Here is a 15,895-nt window from a genome sequence, read left to right as displayed (position 1 = left end):
AGCAGTTTGAATTGATTGATTGAATTTTTTGTCCTCCTTTTTTTTTGGAAGTGGGAGGAGGCTGCCTGGGAGCTGCAGGAGGCCAATGAGCTGTGGAGGGGCTAAGGAGCTGCAAGTGTTGCTGGGCTCCACCAGCCCACCTGCACTTGTTGAGCCGGCTGGTGCCAAGGTGGTGGGGGTTGGACCTTTGTAATTTCCAGGAGAGTTTAATAATAATAATAATAATAATAATAATAATAATAAGTTGGAAGGGACCTTGGAGGTCATCTAGTACAACCCCCTGCTCAGGCAGGAAACCCTATACCATTTCAGACAAATGGCTGTCCAGTCTCTTCTTAAAAACTTCCAGTGTTGGAGCATTCACCACTTCTGGAGGCAGGTTGTTCCACTGGTTAATTGTTCTAACTGTCGGGAAATTTCTCCTCAGTTCCAGGTTGCTTCTCTCCTTGATGAGTTTCCATCCATTGCTTCTTGTCCTGCCTTCAGGCACTTTGGAGAATAGCTTGACTCCCTCTTCTTTGTGGTGGTGCGGGCTGGATTCAATCATATGGGGGGGGTCGTTTGTGGCCCCTGGGCCTTGTGTTTGACATGTCTGGTCTAATGATTACTCAATTGGACAAGGTTTTATTTTTGGCTGCCATGTATTTATTGAAATCCCAGGAAAAGCAATTGATAAAACAAGGTCATGCAACCAGATATATAACCTCAGAAAACATATATATATACGGTATGTGTGTGTGTGTGTGTGTGTGTCTGTGAGTGTGTGTGTGTGTGTTGGGTGCAAAAGAAGCACAACTTCTCAAGCTACTCTCAACACTTCATTCTGTCACTGCCCCTCCCTTGCTTTGCAGCTCTCCGCATCCCAACCACACCCAGGCCCTGAAGCATTCTATGATTGAGGAAATGCACTGCGAGTATTTTCCACTTATGATTTCAAGGACCACACTTGATGCTGGTAAATGTCCGGAGGTAAATGAAGTTTACAATAGAAACAGCAAGTGTAATTTATGGGTTTGCTGGGAAGTGGAGAGACAGGGAAATATTGTCAAATGCCACAACTCTTGCTTGGACAAGTTAAATAATATCTGGGAAACGCTGTAAATTATTCTTTCATTCTCATATATAGAGCCTTGGTGGAGCAGTGGGCTAATGCCTCCTTAAGTAACAGCAGCTGCCTGCAATTAGTGCAGGTTCGCATCCCACCAGGCTCAAGGTTGACTCAGCCTTCCCTCCTTCCAAGGTAGGTAAAATGAGGACCCAGATTGTTGGGGGCAATTAAGCTGACTTTGTAATAATGCTGCTTGGGGGGTGTATGAAAGCCCTAATAAGCAGGCATATACATAGAATGAAGGCTACTGCTAAGTTTGTAAGCCGCCCTGAGTCTTCGGAGAAGGGCGGGATATAAATGGAATTTTAAAAAAAAAGTTCTACCAGTCCCCCAGATACCTGTGAAAAGCTGAAGGAAGGAGCCATGGGACCCCACATGAAGCCTTAGAAGAAAAATTGGACTATGGGGGGAGGGTGGAAACTCATTGTAAAGTTTTCTTTCTTGCTTCATTTGTATTGTAATAAGCCAGTTGAATGTATTTATGGAGAGATGGCATTTGGGAATAGTTGGCACAGCAAGTCCTGAACACACATTGGGACTTCTGTATGATAGGAGGAAAAATTTATCCAGAATGTTTGTATTGCCTGTTTGTATTAGTAGCTACACACACACACACACACACACACACACCCCATTTAGAATCACATTGAGTCTCCCTTCTACTTACCTTCAGTAAAGCTCCAGCCTGATTCTTGCCCTGTGTAGGAACAACCTCCAGCAAAATTCCCAGGGGGAGGGAACCAGGTGATTTGCAATTCATATGCCATGAGGAGGTATCAGGAAAGAGATCTAAGCCCTGAATGTCTTGCTCTGGTGGACTCAGATTGGGCTCACTATGTGCAATTTAAAGAATTGAATAGCCTTGCTTGCATACTGGCTAACATCAATTGGACATTACAAATTACAAACCTGGATGCACTGAATTAAGAGCTAAGGCAGGAAACAACTCTTGAAAATGGGCAGCCAGTGGTTAAGTACTGAGGCAAACCATGGCTCTGAAGAATTTTGGGAGGAATGTGCAAACCTGACTGGAAGCTAAAGGTGACATCCAACATTTGAAAATAATTGGCACAGAATATTGGTAACTATAAATTTCTTTTCCACCTGATTTTTGCCCTGACTTTTAGAATTTTATGAGCAGGGATCTTTTTCTGCTGCCTCTATTAGCGTTTTTCTTTTTGCATTAACCATTTAAAGCTTGTTTACCAAGTATCCCTGATCAGACCAATTTTAATCTTGTGCCAGTAAGTGTGTCATTCACACACGTATGGCACAAAGGGGGGGGGATTGTGGGAAGTCAGCTCCCCAGAGAAGGAAATATTAAAAGGGCAGAATATATTTCCCTAAAGGATTTTAAAAGCAGAAACCAACCCTGCCCCCAGGTCTCTCTCTCCCAAGCACAAACCAAGTCTGCAGGAATGCAGATGTGATAATCTTGTCAGGAAACTGGGATTAGGAAGAAAGATCTCTAGAGTCAACATCAGCCACAACCCCAGGGAAGCAGGGGACACAATAGGACATACAACCAGCAAGAATCCTAGAGGGGCACACCTAGGCTCAGGGCAGAATACGTGACAATGGAAATACAAAGCTTGAAACAGGAAATAACTCCAGACAATAGAGTCCAGGGGGTATAAAAACTCACTACCCGCATGTGGTCAGCCTCTCTTTTTTCTATTGGATCCATCTTTCGGTCTGGCTTTCCTCTGCAATAAACTACAACCTTCTTCCCAAAGCAGTTGCCATGTTTATTCCCCGCTTGGAGGAACCATGATGAAGACTTTTCTTCCAACACACTTCTCAGTGAAGAAACTGCCAAAGAGCCAACAGTAAACAGCCCAACCAAAGAATCTCTTAAGACTCATCCCTGTAATGTATTGGGCTTTGTCTTGTTAAGGGAACACCACGTGGGTTAATTGCTGGAAGGTTGCTCAAGCAGGGAAACTGGCTAACGGCTCCCAGCTCCTCAGACAACCCGTCTCCATCGCCGCCATTGGCTGCTTCTAGGGCAGCAACAGGTTGCTTCAAACCTATTGGCCGCCACCTAGAGGCCAGGGTATAAATAGCTGCATTCGCAGCCCCTTTCCCAGTTTGGTTCCTGCAAGCAAATAAAGAATGTTTTTGACTGAACTCACTCTTCGTCTCTTCATCAAAGCAACAAACCCAGTAGACAACAATCCCCACCAACACTCACAGGCAAATATAAATTGACAGCAAACTGCACTCCTTATGAGCACTGATGATGTTACCTACTGGTAGTTTAGGTAATGAAATGTCTGCAAGGAAACAAGCTCAGAGAGCACCAAGGACCCCTCTTCTTTTTTTTCCTTCCTTCCTTCCTTCCTTCCTTCCTTCCTTCCTTCCTTCCTTCCTTCCTTCCTTCCTTCCTTCCTTCCTTCCTTCCTTCCTTCCTTCCTTCCTTCCTTCCTTCCTTCCTTCTTTCTCTCTCCTTGGGAGAGGGATAACTGGAGGGAAGGCAGCAGAGTCCTAATAAAGGTGGGAGATCTAATGAAAACATTCCTGTTGGCTGAATCTATGAACTTACAAACCAAATCAGCAGAAAATTGTGAAAACCAGGGGTCCTCGGTGCTCTCTGAGCTTGCTTGTTTTCTTGCAGATGTTTTTCCCCCCACGGGGTGGGATTCCATTCCTCTTCAACCCGTTTTTGACGGAACAAATTGCACCCAACCGATGCGTCAGGAATACGCATGATGTAAGAAATCAGATCCACCCATTTGTTCATGTTTATTGACACAAGAAAGCCATCTGGCGCCTACAGCAAGAAGAGTCCATAACTTGCGCGGGGAAGGAAATGCTGCAATTCTGCTTCTCTCCACGGTGACCTCTTGGCTGTAAAGTATCTCTTGTCCTGAGCTATTTTCGGGCAGGTAGAACCCATAACTCCACCTCCGCTCCACCTGCGGAGGTTGAAGAGCTCATATAGTCCACCTTCAAAGGCACAAATGTTCCTGCAGGCTCAAGAGAATCTGAGCTGGAGGGTCTGCAGGACTTCTACTAGCCTGTTGAGCTTGGAGGGCCGGCGGTTGGTGCAGAAGGCACAGAAGGTGCCTCCCTTTCAGGAGATTGGGTGACGGGCCCATTTGTAAATCGAAAAGAGCGCATCCCTCAGGTTGAGAAAACTGGGCCGATCTTCAGGGTGGGTCTTCCAGCATTCCAGCATGATGCTATAAATTTCAGGGGAGCAACCGTTGGAACGAGGGAGACGGTAGCCCCGAGTAATCTGCTGGATGGTCTCTTGATTGGTCATCCCTAGAAGAAGGCAGACAGAAACAGTCAGGTTCACAAGCTACAGAGAGATGGGACAGGTAATGGAGGACTTTCCTTACACAGAGATGGGGGTTCCTCACCAATGTAAGGGTGACTAAACCATTATGGATGATTTCCCATGCCCCAAATCTCTCAAACGTGGCTGTGGGTGTTGTGATTCCATGCCAGCCTGTGATCCCGATAGCTGAGTCCGGGGAATCAGAGGAGGAGGAGGAGGAAGGGCCTGGGGAGCCATCAAGAGTTGGAGGAAGGGTCTGATGAGTTACAAGACTTACAAAGTGAGGAAGAACCTGGCCCCTCCACTCGTGATCAAGCTGAAAGCCAGCTTTGCTGGGAGGCTGAGTCAGACTGAGAGGAAGCACAGCTGGAAGACCTCAGAGACGCACGTAAACGTAGACAGGTCACACGAGTAGGTCAGAGGGAGGCAATGGGGCGACTCCAGGGGAGAAGGAGAAAGTAGTGAGAAGCCACACCTTGGCTGCGTAACAAAAAGGGAATGTGTGGGCAGGGCTGGGTGCTGGAGGCAACCGTTGGCAAAGAACTTCTGTGTCAAGAGATGATGGTCTGTTTATTTTACCAGTGAGTTATTTCCTGTTTTGGCTTGCGCTCCATTTTGTTTGTGGACAAGGTCTGTAACCCAACTAAAAAAAGCTTTATTTTTCCAGTCTACTGTTAAAAGAGGGGTTGCCTTGTGAAGTAACAAGGACGTATGTAGGCTGGGACAGAACAGTGGGCTCCAATTTCTCCTTTCTAGCTGGAGTGTTGGCTTAACCCCGACACTCCACGTCAGATCTTCTGAAATTGGAAATATTCGCTTGGATGTTCTGAGAAAAGGAAAGATGGTCAGGTCTGGCCCAGGAGATGGGGTTGGGGTGGAGAACCAACCTATTTCCAGTATGATTGGCCATATTACAAAGAGTGTGTCTGTGAGGGAAAGATAGGGGGGAGAGAGATGCCCACTTCCCTCCCAGGATCATTCCTTTGTTGTTATCATGACCTACCATCATAGGGACACTGTCCGTAGCTAAAAACCTCATAGAGCAGGATCCCGTAGGACCAAACATCCGATTTGGGGGAGTACGTCTGGTAGATGGCGGCTTCCGGTGCTGTCCATTTCACCGGGATCATAGCATTACTGGTGGTGGAGTAAATGTCATCCTGAAAGAAACACAAGAACAGGTCCTCAACCAAAAGCAAGAGAGACTCAAGAAAGGGGAGCTAAAACTGGCTTGTTCAGAGTAGCATACAGAATAACAGTGTTGGGGGGCTGTCTTCTAGTCCAGCTCCCTGCCCAAGCAGAGACCTTATACCAGTGGTGGCAAACCTGTGGCACGTGTGCCAGAGGCAGCACTCAGAGCCCTCTCTGTTGGCATGTGCACCACCGTCACTAGCAACAGGTCCATCAGGACACCACCGCTGCCCGGAGCAGGAGCCCCGCCCAGCACAAAGGAGATGAAGCGGCCAACTAGCAAGCTTGAGTAGAGGTGGTAGAACAGAGGTCACCAACCATTGTCAATTGGTGGACTGGAAGAAAATGGAGGGGGAAGCATTTTACATGCGTGAGCACGCACACGCTGCAAGTGGGGCGGGGCTAGTGCCTGCGTGATACTCACTAGCCTTGCCCCATTCTTGTGTGATGCAGCGCCTTGTATTTGCACCCTGCGGCGTTGCGGCAGCCATTTTTGCGCCTTGCAGCACAATGGCCCATTTTTGCGCCCCCAGTTTTTGCGTGCCAGATGCGGCACTCAGAGGCGCCTCCATGCCCCTCCCTGAGGGCACCACAGTGCTGATGTGGCCCTGGCACTTTGCGATAAATAAGTGGGTTTTAGGTTGCGGTTTGGGCACTCTGTCTCTAAAAGGTTCGCCATCACTGCCTTATACCCTTCTGGATAAATGGCTGTCCAATCGCTTCTTGAAAGCCTCCAGTGATGAAGCACCCACAACCTCTGGAGGCAAGTCGTTCCACTGATGACATTTTTACTATCTGTCAGAATCCATTTATATCACATTTCATAATTGTATAGGTAGAACAACGTGCTATTTCTGGGGATTCTGCCATCTCTCCGAGGGGGGGGGGGAAGAGGATGGTTACTAAAGCGATTTTCAAACAACAGGGGATGTTTTAACTGGGGGAAGGAGGGGGACAGACAGGTCTGGATTGTATCTTCATTTACAACTGAAAAGGAAAGCAATAACCATAAAACCAAGGAGAGTTCCCTTTCCCATGGAAGGACCTGACACCTAGCAACTGATGAGAGCCTGACCAAATGGATGAGGGGAGGGGCTGAAATGGGAATGCTTTATATAGGATTGAAATGTAACTTTTGTCAGATTCCGTCTTGTATTCCCACAATCGATTCCATCCTAGTAAACATTTTCCTTTTGGACTAAACTTGCATCCAAGAGTTCTTATTTCCTAAGATGTGGATTGAGGTGGGTCCTGACACTATCTTCTTCGTTCTAGGTTGGATCTCTCCTTCATAAATTTCCATCTACTACTCCGTGTCTTGGCCTCAGATGCTTTCAAGAATAGGTCGTCCCCCTCTTCTTTGCGGCAGCCCCCCCAAGAATGGACAACTGCTGTCCCTAGACCTTCTCTTCATTAGATTAGACATACCCAGTTCCTGCAACTGTCCATCATACATCCCTGTCGGGTCCATCTTTGTAGGACTGCTTCGTCACTTCATCCAGATGTGCTACTACAGAAATCCCCTCAACACATCTGGAGGACATCAAATGCTATTTATGGGTTTTTGTCTGAGAATTAAGCACCTAACTCTGGAGAAGTGAGAGTTGGATCTGCACCCACCTCCCCTATCTTTGTTTGTTTTATATTTTGTCCGTTTGTTCAATATTTGTTCCAGATAAGTTGGCGTACAGGCAGTCCTTGACTTATGACTACCACTGGAACCCAAATGTCCATTGCTAGCAAGATAGTTATTAAGTGAGTTATGCCTGATCCTACGACCTTTTTGAAACGACATTTAAGCAAACCACAACAGTTGCTCAGTGAATCACGTGGTTGTTAAGTAAATCCAGCTTCCTCCATCGACTTTGCTGGCTGTGAAGATAGTCCCAGACACGTTAAGGGGGATGGCTGGTATGTCAGATTTTAAGAGGGCTCTTTTAGACATTTATGTTTTTGGAGTCGACAAAAGGAACATAAATGTTGGATGGATCTAGGATCTCTTCCCACTTTTGGGAGAAAGTGCAGAGAAGAGCAACTAGGATGATTATGGGCTTGGAGACTAAAACATAGGAAGAACGGCTGCAAGAACTGGCTATGGCTAGTCTAGAGAAAAGAAGAAATAGTGTGGGGGAGACATGATAGCAGTATTCCAGTATTTGACAGGCTGCTACAAAGAGGAGTGTGTGTGTGTGGGGGGGGGTGTTTCAACTTATTTTCCAAAGCACCTGGAGGGAAGACAAGAAACGATGGATGGAAACTAATCAAGGTGAGAATCAACCTAGAAATAAGGAGAAATTTCCTGACAGTGAGAACAATTAACCAGTGGAACAACTTGCCTCCAGAAGTTGTGGGTGCTCCATCACTGGAGGTTTTTAAGAAGAGCCTGGACAGCCACTTGTCTGAAATGGTATAGGGTCTCCTGTTTGAGAAGGGGGTTGGACTAGAAGACCTCCAGGGTCCCTTCCAGCCCTATTCTGATTAGACTCAGCTGTAGGGAGGGTGTTAAAGCTTCCTCGGACGCACCTTGAGTAGCCTAGCAAGGCCGAAGTCAGCTATTTTGCAAGCAAGGTCATCTCCCACCAGGATGTTCCTAGCTGCGAGATCTCGATGGATGATATGTTGTTCCTCCAGGTAGGTCATCCCGTCAGCCACCTGGCAAGAGATGCTGAGGAGGTGGTGTGTGGTCAATTCCTTTCCTGCAGCACCTGAAAAATCAACAAGGCACCATGGTGGCTAGAACATGCTATTGCAGGCTGACTCTGCCCACTGCCAGCAGTTCGATCCTAAACAGCTCTAGGCTAACACAGCCTTCCATCCTTCTGAGGTCAATAAAATGAGGACCCAGATGCAGTGGTGGGATTCAGCCTGTTCGCACCGCTTCAGCAGAACCAGTAGCTAATTTTTTGTTGCCCGGGCCCAGAATGGACTTCTGGAAGGGGCATCCACACAGAGAACTGGTTGTTCACGTATTTGAATCCCACCACTGCCCGGATTGTTGGGGGCAACAGGTGGACTCTACACCTCTCCCATGAAGTGGTACATAAGTCTTAAATGCTATTGTTATTAACCTTTGATCCTTTGCTGAAATGCATTTATATACTTACAGGTAATCCTCTGTTTACAACCCTTGGTTTAGTAACCATCCAAAGTTACAACAGCGCTGAAAAAGAGCGACTTGCAACCAGTCCTCACATTTATGACCATCACACCATCCCCACAGTCATGTGATCAGAATTCAGGCGCTTGGGCCACCAGTATGCATTTATGACGCTCACGTGACCCCAGTTGCCGCATCGTCAGGTTGCATGACTGTCATTTGCAACTTCCCATCTGGCTTCCCAACAAGCAAAGTCAATGGGGAAATTCACTTAATGACAGAGCCCGATTCCCTTAAGAACAACTGCAGTGATTCGCTTACAAAGTTAGCAAAAAAAAAAAGGATTGTAAAATCGGCTGCAATTTGCTTAATAGCTGCCTTGCTTAGCAATGGAAATTCTGGTCTCAGAATTTCAGAGAGTCCTCGACTTACAGCTACTCATTTAGTGACCATCTGAAATTACAGTGGCACTGAAAAAGTGACATATGACTGGTTTTGTAGCAACCATTGCACCAATCCTGGGGTCTTCAGACTTGGCAACTTTAAGACTTGTGGACTTCAACTCCCAGAATTCCTCAGCCAGCTTGCCTGGCTGAGGAATTCTGGGAGTTGAAGTCCACAAGTCTTAAAGTTGCCAAGTTTGAAGACCTTTGCACCAACCCCATGGTCAAAGGGGAAGCTAGATTCGCTTAACAACCATGTTCCTAACTTAACAACTGCAGGGATTCGTTTAGCAACTGTGGCCAGAAGAGTCGTTAAAATGGGGCAAAACTCCACAACACCAGAAATTGTGAGCTCACTTGTGGGCCTAAGTCAACGACTATGCTTCTCTGTGCAAGAGAGGGCAGTGTTGTGTCAGAAATTAGATGAAAAAACAGATAATCTGTTGTTATCTTTTGACATTCTTTTACAACACCACCGTGGACCAAATTCTGGGACAATTCTCTAGCACCCATGCTTAAGCCCACTCCAGTTGTGTCTAGGTAATTTCCCCACAGAATATTACCTGAAGCAAATTTAAACCCATGAGTCTGACTTCTGGGTTAGCAGCTTAATTTTGAAGTAAAACCTTAACTGCCCACTTCTAAGCTTCTTTCCACACATTTTAGCAGTTGGGTGGCTTTTGCTTTTTTCCTTATTAAATCCAGCCATAATTATCGGAGGATTAACCCCTGGGTTTGACTGGCACATCCCACAGAGGACTGGATTCCCTCAGAGTGGGAATTTTGACTGCCAGCCCTCAGAAGAAAACCAGTTTGATGGTTCCATCTCTGTGCATGGAAAGGCTGAGCCTTAGAAGGAAAATGTGAACAGATTACACTTTGTAAACACGACGCACCACCACCACCACCTGCGCAAAGCTATCCCACACTGGGATGACGCAAGAAAGAAACTCATTAGCAGACAAAAGTGTTTAGGCACTTGGAAAACCGAGAAGGTTGGCTCCAGACTCGCTCTTCTAGGGAGTTGCCCCATCTGAGGTAACAAACCAGATCTGGAAAAGAGGTCAAGTCCTTCAACACAGGAAACTTCTCATGGGAAGCAGCCAAACTGGCTGCCTTGGACAAGAGATTCCTCAGCCGAGGAGAATCTCCATAGAAAAGGGTTGCATGTTGGGCATGGCGAAACGGCAGGGGGAATTCGTCTGAAACTGGAGCTGCCTCGGATGGCAGCTGAATCAAAGGAAGCTGCCCAACTGCCCAGCGGAGATGAAATTTGGGGAAGTAATAAGAGATCAATTTTCCCAGGGGAATTTATAAATTGTGTCTGAGGAGGAGCCAGTTCTTCGGTGATTTTGCAACTAGTGGTATAGTCCTTAGCAAACAATGCAAGGCCTCTCTCTCTCTCTCTCTCTCCCTCCCTTCTCTCTTTCTCTCTCTCTCTGCAAGCAGAAGACTATTACAGATAGTCTTCAAGTTGCAACAGTTCATTTAGCGACCGTTCAAAGTTATGATGGCACTAAAAAAAAAGTGACTTATGACCCCTTTTCACATTTACAACTGTTGCAGCATCCCAATGGTCACATGATCAAAATTCAGATGCTTGGCAACTGGTTCCTATTTATGACGGTCGCAGTGTCCCGGAGTCACATGATCTCCTTTTGCAACCTTCTGACAAGCAAAGTCAATGGGGAAGCCAGATTCACTTAACAGCCGTGATCCTGACTTAACAACTGCAGTAATTCACTTAACAACTGTGTCAAGAATGGTTGTAAAATGGAGGAAAACTCATTTAACAATTGTCTTGCTTACCCAACAGAAATTTTTGGTTGAAACTGTGGACGTAAGGTGAGGACTGCTTGTAAGGATATGTGTGTGTATGAACGGCACCCGTGAGGTGGAGTCATAAAAACCAAGGAGGTAGTAGTCACAGCCGTAAGATCAAAGCCCCGCAATGTCACGTGACTTAAAACCATTCATTTAGTGACTGAATTTTGGACTCAGTTGTGGTCATAAGTGGAGGATGACCTGTAGTCCAGATCTCAGAAGAATGCAGGTTGTGTTCATTGTGCTGGATTTTAGTAATTTGTCATGACCACCATTTTGACACTGGACTGGCCCACTACAGTTCTGTAGGACGTTTGGGCCTGGAATCTCAGATGAATACTCACTGTTGAGGTAACTATGGAGATTGCCCTTCCGCATCAACTCTGTGACGATATAAACTGGCTCCCCCACAGAACAGACCGCCAGAAGTTTGATGAGTCTTGTGTGTTTCAGACTTTTCAAGTTCCGGATCTCCTTGACAAAGTCGTCCCTCATGTCAGCTGTGAAGGAGACAAAAGACATTTGCAGGATGGATTGCTTGCGCATACAATGTCTGGGCTTGTTCTCTCATTTCAGCACATCTGGAAGCCCTAGGTTAGTGTGTGTGTGGGGGGAACCTTGGCTCTTTTATGACTTGTGGACTTCAACTCCCATGCTGGCTCAGGAATTCTGGGAGTTGAAGTCCACAAGTCATAAAAGAGCCAAGGTTCCCCACCCCTGCCCTAGGTCATGTTTCCTCCACCTTGGGCATTTCTAGGAGAGTGGACTTCAACTCCCAGAATTCCACAGCCAGCATGATCATTGATGAGAATTCTGGGAGTTGAAGTCCGCCCACCTGGAAATGCCTAAGGCTGGGAGACAGAATTACAGAGTTGGAAGAGACCTTGGAGGTCTTCTAGTCCAACCCAGGAAACCCTATAACACTTCAGAAAAATGGTTGTCTAATCTCTTCTTTAAAAACTCCAGTGTTGGAGCATTCACAGCTTCTGGAGGCAAGCCGTTCCACTGGTTAATTGTCCTCACTGTCAGGAAGTTTCTCCTCAGTTCCAGGTTGCTTCTCTCCTTGATTAATTTCCATCCGTTGCTTCTTGTCCTGCCTTCAGGTGCTTTGGAGAATAGCTTGACTCCCTCCCTTTGTAGCAGCCCCTGAGATATTGGAAGACTGCTATCATGTCACTCCTAGTCCTTCTTCTCATTAAACTAGACATACCAAGTTCCTGCAACCGTTCCTTATATGTTTTAGCCTCCAGTCCCCCGATCATCTTTGTTGCTCTTCTCCGCACTCTTTCTAGAATCTCAACATGGTTTTTTATATTGGTTGGTACCACTTCCTGTTATCTTGATTCTATCCCTCTATGAACACTGCCCTAGATGTTTTCTCCAAGCATTCTTCAACATTAAAGAAGATAACTTTGGGTTCAAACATGGCTGAGACTCCTGTCTATTCATCTTGCAACTTGGGGTGAGGACCTTGCGTGATGGGGCATCTTGTAAATTTAGACTTTTGAAGGCCTCCTTGCTTTGCTGACCTGCTTGTCCACCTTGCTAATCTTTCCTGGACCGTTATATTGACAACAGAGATGAATAATACAATGTTCTAGTATTGCTACTACGATGATCGTAAATGTAATTAGGCTATTCAGTTATCATTAATATTCTTTCAAAACTTCCTCAAATTTACAGGCAGAAAAACTGGATGGATAATTCTCCTAATTTCTCCAAGGGGCGCGGGGGGGGGGCAGAATAAGAACCGTAGATTCGCCTACAGTTTCTCAAGCCATGGATTCCTGGATTGGCAGGCCCTGCTCACAGGCATTCATCCCCTAGTCACCTCCAGATTGACTACTGCAATGCACCCTACATAGGGCTGCCCTTGAAGAGTATCTGGAAGCCTCAGCTGGTACAGCATGCAAGAGAGCAGGCAGCTATGTGCATTCCTAGAACACATTCCTAGAATTCCTAGCATGGCACTGCTTCCCAAGCTTCTTCAGTTGTCACTTTGTTTCTAGGTCCAATTCAAGGTGCTTTTTAAAATATCTGTGGTTTGTTTTTGTTTTTTATATGGGATTTTACCTGTTTGTGGCACACTTCCCAGAGTTGCCTTGGGTTATAGCAGCGGCAGCTGCATAAATTTGACTAATAAATGCAATAAATGAATGAATCTCCAGGTAGTGGTGATTTTACAAACTGATCTGGAGAAAGCCCCAGTTACCTTTCATTGGAATTTTAACTGAAGGCTGGGAAGCAAGGCAGAAAACGTTTGCAGTGAAAATTTAGAATATTTGCTAGAAGCACTAAATAAAAGGATGTTCTGCCAAGGAAGCTTTCTCCAAAATTGGGGTTTTTTTTGAAAAAAACCCAAAACCCTAGGATTATAAAATGTAGGACTGGAAGGGACCTCGGTGGTCCTCTAATCTAGTCCAACCACTTGCTCAAGATAGGAGTGTTTATGCTAATCTAATCTAATCTAATCTAATCTAATCTAATCTAATCTAATCCTTTATTCCAATGGACATTTTCTTTCATCAGATTGAATGAGAACTGGAAGATGTTTCTGTCCAGCTTGGTTAGTTCATCCTGGACTTGGAACATGGCTTGCAGGATCCAGAAATCTGCAAACTGAACTAGGTGCAGAATATCACCAAGTATCAGAGTAACGTAGGACTTTTCAAATAAAAAAAATGTATTTAGCATCAACCTGAACTTTGCTCCCTTCCACGTGTCTTTTCCTTTGTGAGGATAGAATAACCCAAGAGATCAACTCACCTAGTTTATTAACAACTATTTGGATTAATATCTATGGGCACAATTGTTATCATTACTCCATTACTTCTGATAACAGCAGCATCCTTAGGGAGGTGCAAGACAATTAAAAGGTCAACAATTGTGCCAGAATTTTGTGATGCCAATCCTGTGACTGTGTGCTTGCAACAGGCACCAGGATACAAGGCTATTAGGGTGGTGTTTGCATTGTGGCATCACAGTGCTTGTTCTATTGTTCTCCTACTATCATGGCTTATTATTTCTCCATCTGTTTTCCAGATGGGGGAAGTCATTCTCATTTCCTTGTTCGGCTGGTGGATTCAATCTCAGACCCCATCGTTCACCTCTGGTCTACTCATGGGGGATTGACTAATCCACCTCTTAAGAAACAGGCAGACAAGACATTGCGCAAGAGAGGATAGGTTCTGCACTCTACAAACCTTGTTTCATAATTTTGATGGCCACAGGCACTGTGTTCTTCCACATTCCTTCCCAAACTTCTCCAAAACATCCTTCGCCCATCTTCCTCCAGAGCTGGAATTCAGATCGGGGACGTTCCCACTGATCCATCTCAGAAGGCTTCTGTAGAAGGGGTAAGATTAGAGAGAAACGATCCAGATAACAGAATAACAGAGTTGGAAGGGGGAACTTAGAGATCTTCTAGCCCAACCCTCTGTTCAAGTAGGAAACTCTATATCATTTCAGATAAATGGTTGTCCAATCTCCTCTCAAAAATCTCCAGTGATGGAGATCCCACCCACAACTTCTGGAGGCAGGTGTGTTCCACTGATTAATTGTTCTAACTGTCAGGAAATTTCTGCTTAATTCTAGGTTGCTTCTCTCTTTGGTTAGTTTCCATCCATTGCTTCTTGTCCTGCCTTCAGGTGCTTTGGAGAATAGCTTGACTCCCTCTTCTTTGTGGCAGCCCCTGAGATATTGGAACACTGCTATCATGTCACCCCTCACCCTTCTCTTCATTAGACTACACATTCCCAATTCCTGCAACCGTTCTTTATATGTTTTAGCCTCCAGACCCCTAGTCATCTTTGTTGCTTTTCTCTGCACTCTTTTCAGAGTCTCAACATCTTTTTTATGTTGTGGTGACCAAAACAAGGCAGGTCTGGATAGAGGAAGGATTAAAGAAATCTTGAACAAGATGGTTGCAGGAGATCATTGACTCAATTGGAGTCAAAGTATTTTTTTATTTTTCCAGTCTAGTCTACAAACCTCGGAATTTCCTAGTAGTGGAGAGCTTCTGGCCTTTTAAGGAATAACCATCAACAGTCAAGGAAGAAGGGGACAAGAAATAAGTGGCGGAAGAGCAGCCGTGAAGGCCTTGGAAAAGATATTCAGAAGTTGTGTTGGGTCTACAGCTGTAAATATCAAAAATGTGGAAGCCACGCTGTTCCTTGTGACACTCTATGGAAACAAAAGTTGGACTTTGAAGAAGCAGCAGAGAAGAGTATTGACACTTTTGAACTTTGGAGAAGACGCTTGAGAATATTGTGGACAATCAAGAAGCTGGGTGACCTTGGAGATTCTCAGTCCTCCAGGTCATGACTGTCCCAAACGTGCCTTTTCAAAAGTCCACATTTTGGATAGAGAGGACCGCTGGTTTGAAAGCGGGGTCAAAGAGGGCATCCATGTCAAAATTGAACAGCCCTCTCAACAGAGAGGGAGGGATACAACATCAACTATCTCCAGACTACAATGCCGTCCTTTCAGCATTTCCAAGGAGGCTCCCCACTCATTTGCACCACTCAGGTGACCTTGAGGACACAGAGGAACTTCCAGGTGGCCTCAATGGCTCTCTTTAAAGAAGGCAAATGACCAGCTGTCTGCAAGGAACATAAATCCTTCTATTCCCCACCATCCAGTCAGAACCGGAAGAAGCTTCTTGGATGAGAAGTGAAACATCTTCAAAGAAAAACAAGAAAGTCCAGTTGCCTCCTGAAAAATGCACCCTTGGGACAAGAAGCTCGGTGCCTTAAACACTAGACTAGACCAAAGGAGACTGCATTTCAACTTGACTCCATCATAAATTGCTTTTGAACCTCCCATCAGTCAGCTTCTATTCACGGTGCAAGGAAAACTCTTGTGGGCCTGTGGAACATGTTCTTCAAATTCTTTTCCATCGATAATAAGACAGGCCTCCGAAGCCTAGAACGGACTTCCAGAAGCAG

At 45.6% G+C, this 15,895-nt stretch overlaps 1 protein-coding gene across 1 annotated transcript in view; it reads right to left on the bottom strand.

The window, feature by feature from the left end:
• Positions 1-4,153: 4,153 nt before the first annotated feature.
• Positions 4,154-15,895, bottom strand: part of SRMS (src-related kinase lacking C-terminal regulatory tyrosine and N-terminal myristylation sites) — a gene marked incomplete at its 5' end in the record, with an annotated part of 63,976 nt that continues 52,234 nt past the window's right edge. Inside the window, 5 exons of the mRNA XM_081323796.1 lie at positions 4,154-4,378; positions 5,398-5,554; positions 8,109-8,290; positions 11,294-11,449; positions 14,153-14,294. Of these exons, the coding sequence (XP_081179922.1) occupies positions 4,185-4,378; positions 5,398-5,554; positions 8,109-8,290; positions 11,294-11,449; positions 14,153-14,294 (831 nt within the window). The 3' untranslated portion in view covers positions 4,154-4,184. The remainder of the gene's footprint in view (positions 4,379-5,397; positions 5,555-8,108; positions 8,291-11,293; positions 11,450-14,152; positions 14,295-15,895) is intronic.

Source organism: Vipera berus, assembly GCF_964194415.1.
Source record: "Vipera berus genome assembly, chromosome: 3".
In the NCBI taxonomy this organism is placed as follows: domain Eukaryota; kingdom Metazoa; phylum Chordata; class Lepidosauria; order Squamata; family Viperidae; genus Vipera; species Vipera berus.
This window is presented reverse-complemented; position numbering and strand designations above follow the sequence as displayed.